We start from the raw sequence: 7,899 nt of genomic DNA, 5'->3' as shown, positions 1-7,899 counted from the left end.
AAAAAAAAAAAAAACACCAAACTCTGAAATTTACCCTTTTTGGTAAATTAAATGAATGAAATGAAAAAGAATGCTTTGAAACAGGGCCTTTTAATGACCTAAATCATAGTAGGATGAAGCTACTTAAAAGAGACTGGCCTCTGGAACCATATTACTGAGAACTTGCTGCTTCTATGTGATACAACTGTGCAAGTGCTCCTGCAATTCCAGCACTGTTTTGAAGTCAACAACACCTTTTTATTACAACTGTTAACTATTTCAAGGCAGTACAGTCATTTCTTCTTTTTTTTTTTTTTTCCTGGTAATTGCAGGAAATGATTTACTCTACATCTGCCCATACAAATCCAGGTTGGTTGCACCTTGCTCAGAGTTATGATCCAAGCCACTGGCAACATTTGCATCTTAGCAAAGATCCTCCAGCTTACATATGAAAGTAAGGATGGTGTATTGAGTGAGATCAAAGGTCTGTCTAGTCCTCACAGAAGAATGCTTAGAAACAGTGCAAATATATGTGATACTTTCAAATAGTCTCCCAGCCTCTCGCAGTTTGTGTCTTGGAAACTTCTGGAGCTAGACATAGTTTCTACGTATTTAGTACTGAGAGCCTAGGTAATGGATTCCTCTTCCATGACCTTATCCAATCTTGCCCTGAACCCACATAAAGTTTTACCACCTGTAGTGCCCTGAGGCAAGCGTTATGAAGACACAGCTTAACTACACATTCTGTGAAGAAGCACCTCGTTTTGCTCGCTATAAGCATGCTAGCTTCATCTGCTAATCATTAGCTTTTCTGCAGGAAAATTCAGTGTCCAATGAATTGCCACCTCTCATCTGCAGACCATGAGGGATTTTTCTGAAATATTTCCAGTGGTACTCTCTTCTATCCATTGTGAGAAGAGCATGTACTTAAGACTAAATACCATGATTTTAAGGCTAGCATTTTGATACCCCACTGATGAGAACCCCCCGTATCATCCCAAATCCCCATGAAAGGGAAAATGAGAGACATGAATGCCTTCTGCTTCTTGCTTGCCAAGGAAGGAATGTTGCTGAAAAAAAACATTCAGTGCCATGATCTACTCATATAATCTGTTTTCTCTCTCTTCGGAGTAGCACTTCAACCCTTTTCTTAGTCTTACTTTTACTTTTTCCCAGCATCATGCAGAGCCATTCCTTGCTCCCCTCTGCACCCTTTCCTAGATGTACCCCATTTGTACCTCCAAAACTCTGTTTTTGTCCCAGTGCAGTCACACTCTGTTYATTTTCCTCTTTCTCAGCCCAGCCTGACTCCCCTCCTGGTAACCTCTTGGGGTCTGAGCTTTCATTTGGGAATGACAGCTCAGCCTGTCTCTCTGTACTTTCCCTTCCCAGGTTGCTCTACACTTTACCTATGCTYCCATCAAGGACCTGTCATCTTCCCTTGACTCTTCTCACTTCCCTTCAGACTCCCTTTCTGCATGATTTACCTAGCCCCTCTTTTGAAGATGGTGACAATATCATCTGGAAGCCCATTAACTCTATTTTGCTGTTCTCTTTGCTTTCTAGGCTCAGTGACTGGATCTCCTCCTCTGCTTTCTCAACTAACTGTATCAAAAAATTGCACAAACATGTTCCAAAACCTAGATATTCTCTATTCTGCCATATTTTTCTTTCTTGAACCCTGAGTAGCTGAAATCCTCCATGACCAAATGGCTATACCTTTGAATCTACCATTTCCACATTGCACCCCTTCCACCTCACCTTCCAATGTGCCCCCAGGGAACAGAAAACATGATTGTGCCTTAAAGGATAAGTTTTTTGGGATTCCTTTCCAATTAGAGCTAAGAAACTGCTGACAGGCTGTGCCTCAGAATTGACACTATTCCCATGCTAGCAACACCTATTATAGGAAAGTCAAAGCCAGGCAACTTGAGGAATAGCATGGGGAGCTGTCCCTGATGCTCTTCTGTGCTTTTATTTATCTGACTAAATCCTTTGATAGTTTTAACTGAGCTGGTCTCTGGCAGATTTGGAAAAACTAGGTAAAACCTGCCACAAGCAGGTTATTACAGTGAATGCCAGGACAGCTGGGTTAGGACTGGCCCAGCAATATTGCTACGGCATTGCAGAATTCACCAACCTCACACACCACAGACAAGCAATAGGGTTCARCCCCACATCCCTGCAGTTAGCAGCACCATGCAGCTCAGGGTTGAGAGCAGCATGCATGTTAACCACAGTGCRGATCAAGATGTGAGATGTTTACCCTGAATCCTGGGTAAATTGGGGGGAATCATGGGAAAAGGCAGTGTAACTGCAAGAATTGCCTCTGTGCTCCATCTCATGTGGAGGTGATGTGTATGGTGCTTCCTATCCCCAGCCACCCTTTGAAGCAGAGTTCTGTGAGATCCTCCTGTGCAAGAATGAGCTCAATGACACCCTTAACAAGCTGGGCACTTGGATGAAGGATGAGCATGTGGAGAAGAATCTGGTAAGGGAAAAAAAGGAGGAAGGGAAGGATACACAATTGAAAAGGCTGGGCTGCRTGGGATTGAGGGATTGCGTGCAGCAAGACTAATGCATGGAGACAGCTGTGCAGTCCTGGACCTGTCCTGAAAAGAGCATTGCTAATGCCATGGGCTTTCTCACAGGTGACACAGCTGGACTCAGCCTTCATCCGCAAGGACCCGTATGGGGTAGTGCTGATCCTAACACCTTGGTATTGCCCCATCCACATCATTCTCATGCCCCTCATCGGGGCCATCGCTGCTGGTGAGTCTAAGCTGTGCCAGAGCCAAATCCTTCCTCCAGCCCGGAGGACCCAGCCCATAGTGGTAGCAGTGCTGGGCACTGGGGATGGTCTGGCTGGGTGCCTTATCTCCAGTCTAGGTCTGGAGTGCCAGGAACACTGGCTGCGAGTGTGTCACTGCTCTAATATCCTGCCCATCTTCCCCCAGGTAACTGTGTCATTGTCAAACCCTCGGAGACGACGAAGAACACTGAGAGGCTCGTGGCTGAAGCGCTGCCCGGCTACTTGGACAATGTAAACARCATTTYCTGTCCTTCTCCCTGTCCCTGTCCCATGGCCAGGGCGTTGCCAAGCCCACTGCCCTGTGCACGCCAGGCGCTGTGCCTACCTTGCATGCACTGACACCAGAGCTGCCCCCGTGCCCAGGCGCTGCMCATGCCCACTTCTTCCACTCTCAGCCAATGTCCCCATGCCCAGCAGCCCTGGATGCTCTTTGTGGGAACGAGGACAGAGTGGGCTGGGCAAATGCTCACAGAGGGGTTGGGACTCTTCCTCTTATGTTGCAGGACTGTTTTGCCGTGGTGACTGCTGGAGTGGAGGAGACCACCAAACTGCTGGAGAACAAGTTTGACTACATCTTCTTCACTGGTACGTGCCAAGGGCCAGAGCTGAGCCCTGCCTGACTGCTGGTTTCTTGTGCAAATTGGGAGAGGATTCCCACCAGACTGCTTGCTGCAGCTTAGCGTCTCCATCACAGAGGAAGGGTAGCAGCCTGCCTGCAGGCATAAGGCCCCCTTCCTGGCCCTCCAGGAGGCGAGAGCTGCTTGCGAGGGCTGTCCTGGGGATCTGGTGTCAGGATCCAGTGGAGGATCTGGGGTGTATGTTTTTGAGACACTGGTGGGACTTGATGTGTTTCCCACCGGGCCTGGCTCCCTCAAAGTCAGGGGCCCGTGGCTGTGGGATCCCTGCTGTGACACATCTCTCCCTGCCCTCAGGCAGCCCCTCCGTGGGCAGGATCATTATGACAGCTGCTGCCAAGCACCTGACACCAGTGACGCTGGAGCTGGGAGGCAAGAATCCCTGCTACGTGTCTGACACCTGCGAGGTGCAGAATGTGGCCAGACGAGTGGCCTGGGGACGCTTCTTCAACGCAGGGCAGACCTGTATTGCACCCRACTACATACTGTGCAGCGTGGAGATGCAGGAGAAGCTGCTGCCTGCCCTGCGTGAGGCCATTACTGAGTTTTATGGCCCCAACCCCCAGGAGTCTCCTGACTTTGCCCGCATTGTGGGAGACAAGCAATTCCGTCGTATCCGGGCTCTGCTGAGCAGCGGGCGTGTGGCCATTGGAGGGCAGACGGATGAGCAGGAGCGCTACATTGGTGAGGACATCAAAGCCTGAGCTTCATATAGATCTTTTCATTCTTGTGAATGAGTGAGTCTGAATTGTAGAGAAGAGCTCACAACCAAAGGGAATGTGCTAGATGGAAGATACTTTTAGGCAAGGTTTGCATGGAAATCTAGGGGCTTGGTGAAACCTCTTGTCTTAGATGAAGCATCTGATGGGTCCTGGGGAGAGCTCCATCACCCACCTCTGTGCATGGGTGATGAACTCTGGTTTCCTTTTTTATTTATTTTATTTTATTTTATTTTATTTTGCAGCTCCCACAGTGCTGGTGGATGTGCAGCCCTCTGATCCTGTCATGCAAGAGAAGATCTTTGGGCCCATCCTGACCATTATCACAGTTGCCAGTGTGGATGAAGCCATTAAACTGATCAATACCCAGGAGCGGCCACTGGTTGTATATGTGTTCTCTTCTGATAAGAAGGTGTGGTGTACAGGCTGAAAGAGAGGACAAGCAAAACAGGGCTGTAGTTCCTATCTGGCTGATAACATTGACCATGCCCTAAACCTGTGTTTAGTACGAGCTGTTCCTCCTCTAGATAGAATTAATAAGGATTGGCATGGCTGCATAGCCACTCACAGTTGGGAATTCTCGCATGGCCATGAGTGCTGAGCAGGCCTCCAAAGAGATGGGCTGTGCAGGAGCAGGGCTCCTTGCTCTTGGATCAGGGAAGGGTATGAGCTGAACTCCAGATGTCTTTAACTGAGTTCTGAGTGTTACGGGTAGGATCACAGTGAATACGGACTGGCTTCAGCCTGTGATCAATCCCTCACCTGGGACTGAAACAGGACAGTGCCTGATGGCTGAGAGCAGGATGCTCTCAGAGGCCGTGATCTGGGCACACAGAGACTGGTGGTTGATGTCTGGTGTTTGATGTCTGGCAAATGTGGCCCACGGTATGAGGGCCTCACAACCCTTGGTAGATGCATTCTGCCATGTTAGTGTCCAATGGATTTTGATTAGAGCAGACAGTCCTGGTCATGGGGGAAGAACTGCAGCTTGAGGTGCAGGAACAGAGTCTGAATGTCACATCTGCCTTCTCTGCTTCCCTTCCAGGTAGTGAAAGAGGTGCTGGAGCGGACAAGCAGCGGTGGCTTTTGTGGAAACGACACCCTGATGCATGTGACGTTGACCTCGCTGCCCTTTGGTGGGATTGGTAGGTCCAAACCCCCCAGCCCTGCCTGTCCTTGGCCAACTGTGAGCCAGMTRTGATCAGCTCCAACAACCCTGTTTCTGAGTCACACAGGCCATGGTCAGGGGACATGGGAAACCCGTATCTGGGTGTCTCTACTACTAAAAATATCTTGGGGTCAGCAACAAACTTTGTCATTTGCAGCTTTGCCTTTCCCCAAGTCTTCCGTGGACTTCCTCAGTGGCCTCTCTCCACAATGAAAACTGACCATTATTTCCTGGTCATAGCCAGCAGCTGGCTGTATGTTAGTAACCACAGCTGGGCAGGAACCCAAAGCAGAACTCACCTGCCCTCATTGCAGACATGTACATTGCAGAGAGCCACCTGTGTCCAACTGAGCTCTATGGGATTACTCKTTAGAGAAAGGAGAGAAACAGCACTTCTGGGCTGTGATGTCTTACCCATTCTGGATATCTCCTTAGGCTAAAAAAATCTTGACAAGAAGTGCATATCTCTTTCCTTGGAGAGGAAGGAGTGTAAATGATGGAAACACAGAGGTTTGGTAAGATGAACTTCAGTACCAAGGAAAAATGCAATAGCCTGGGATATATATTCSACTCTGCACTTCCCCTGGAAGATAACCACTCAGTGATCTTGCTCCACAKTGAGGTTGCTGACATGAGAGATTGAAAGTAATTCAGCAACTTGACTAGGATTTACATGTTATTAGGAAGACAAATCAATTCAAACTGACTCACAGAATTTTATCACATCAGTTATCAGCACACAGCTGGATTTCCTTCCAGCCAGTCAGTTTTCACTTCCTAACAGCAATTTCACCCTTCCTTGGAAATGGGTGCATCAACCTCACTGGAGCCACCTTTATGTTTCCATGTGTCTTCTCTTGGAGCCTCACTGGCTGTGGGGCCGGTGCTGCCCTCGGGGGACTTGCAGACCATTGGGACAGTGCCAGGAACCCAAGCCACACTAGTTTGTTCCTCTTCCTCGAAGAGTGAGCTGTCCTTCACTCACAGAATTAGTGCAGGCCAGGCAGTGCAGAGGGAGGGCTGTTGTCAGTATATAACAGATCTGAAGCCAGTGCTGAGAGCACAGATGTGTCTTTCTGGTGGTCTCCATATTACGGAAGGTGGAGGGCACAGCGCAGCTGATGTGAGGTTCCCACTGCTGCTTCCTGCTCCTAGACCATGTGTGTCAGTGACTCCYTTCCAAGTTATTTGTTACCAGGCAAGGTTTTCTGATCAGTAAGGTAAAAACTTATGTTTTCAAAGTTAGTATAAAAAGAGAACAGAAAGTTGAGAGTGGATGTTGGAAGTAGTTACAAAAGAGGCATTTAAGACAAAGAAACAAGACCAGTTTTATTTACCAGTTTTATTTATTTAGGTGCTTAAACATCTCTGGTTATGGAGATGGGGACCCCAGCATCCCTGGGGGCATCCTCTAAACAACATTTCTCAGTGTCAAGTTGGTAAAAACACTGCTTCCTCCCTGGCGGATGAGGAAAGGAGAAGAGCAATAGGAGCTCTCACCACCTGTTCTCTGCCACACTGTGCTGCAAGTGCTTCCTCCTGCTTGCCAGGGCTCCCCCATCTGCAGCTACCAGGAAMGAGGGTCCCTCTCCCCAAACCTGCACGATCAAATACACCCTTTGGCTGGTTTCTCCTGCTTAGAAATTCTTGAAGATACATTCTCTTATGTTGTAAAGCTAATGTTTTGCAAAGCGCTTACTATATTAACATTTTTTTATCAGCCTCATTTAACATAGTGAGCTTTGCATCAAGACTAAAGACGCTACAGGAAATGGTGAAATTCAGAAAGGCTAGAAAGTCCCTGGGGCGCCTCTTCTCTTACCAGTCACGTGCTGGCCATTTTCTAGGTTCTCCTTTCTGAAAGCTCTGAAGCTCTGAAAACAGCTTTGACTACTCAGCCAAACCACCTCCAGCTTCTATATTACTCCTCTTTAGTCCTCTTTCCAGGGAAGGCACAGCCTTCCTGCCAACAGGAGTGTTAGAAAGCAGCTGAGTTAACTGATAATTTTATACCATCCATAAACCTTACAGAAATCACTCTTGGTGCCAGCACCTTTTTCATGCTCTATTTAACAGGGCACAGCAGGTTGGTTTGGGTTTGTCCTTAACAGGTGTTGCCAAACCCATGAGTTCYTGGTGTGCTGTGTGTTGCAGGGAACAGCGGCTTGGGAAAATACCATGGCAAGTTCACCTTCGACACCTTCACTCACCTTCGCAGCTGCCTGCACCGGAGCATGGCCCTGGAGACCATCAACTCCCTGCGCTACCCGCCTTACAGCCTGCACAAGTTGAACCTTGTCCGATTTGCCTCTGAGGTCAAGCGGCAGGGCACGTGCACCCTGCTCTGAGGAGTGCGGAGGGGCACAGGCTGCCCCACGTGTAGGCTGGAGGGAACCCAGCTGCTGCTTGGCAGGGGGGGCTCTACTGCACTTTGGGGGTCAACCCTCACTTTCCTTGCTACCAAACCCAACAGCATCATTAACCCTGTCCCGTCTCCATGGCCTCCTGCCTCTCCAGCTCCACTGGGCAGAGCCACCGCACAGTGGGCTTGAAGGGAATCATAGAATCATAGAATTGGTAAGGTTG

The 7,899-nt window shown here is 48.7% G+C and overlaps 1 protein-coding gene across 1 annotated transcript in view; it reads left to right on the top strand.

Moving 5' to 3' along the window:
- The window catches only part of LOC146594507 (aldehyde dehydrogenase family 3 member B1-like), a 10,383-nt gene extending 2,722 nt beyond the window's left edge, over positions 1-7,661 (top strand). Inside the window, exons 3-10 of the mRNA XM_085307286.1 lie at positions 2,360-2,470; positions 2,631-2,751; positions 2,937-3,022; positions 3,295-3,376; positions 3,724-4,110; positions 4,391-4,557; positions 5,191-5,290; positions 7,468-7,661. Of these exons, the coding sequence (XP_085163412.1) occupies positions 2,360-2,470; positions 2,631-2,751; positions 2,937-3,022; positions 3,295-3,376; positions 3,724-4,110; positions 4,391-4,557; positions 5,191-5,290; positions 7,468-7,661 (1,248 nt within the window). The remainder of the gene's footprint in view (positions 1-2,359; positions 2,471-2,630; positions 2,752-2,936; positions 3,023-3,294; positions 3,377-3,723; positions 4,111-4,390; positions 4,558-5,190; positions 5,291-7,467) is intronic.
- The last annotated feature ends 238 nt before the right edge of the window (positions 7,662-7,899 follow it).

Source organism: Rhea americana, unplaced genomic scaffold (assembly GCF_003343005.1).
Source record: "Rhea americana isolate MKP2758 unplaced genomic scaffold, rheAme1 scaffold_257, whole genome shotgun sequence".
Lineage (NCBI taxonomy): Eukaryota > Metazoa > Chordata > Aves > Rheiformes > Rheidae > Rhea > Rhea americana.
Note: the sequence above shows the minus strand (reverse complement) of the source record. Positions and strands in the feature narration are given on the sequence as shown.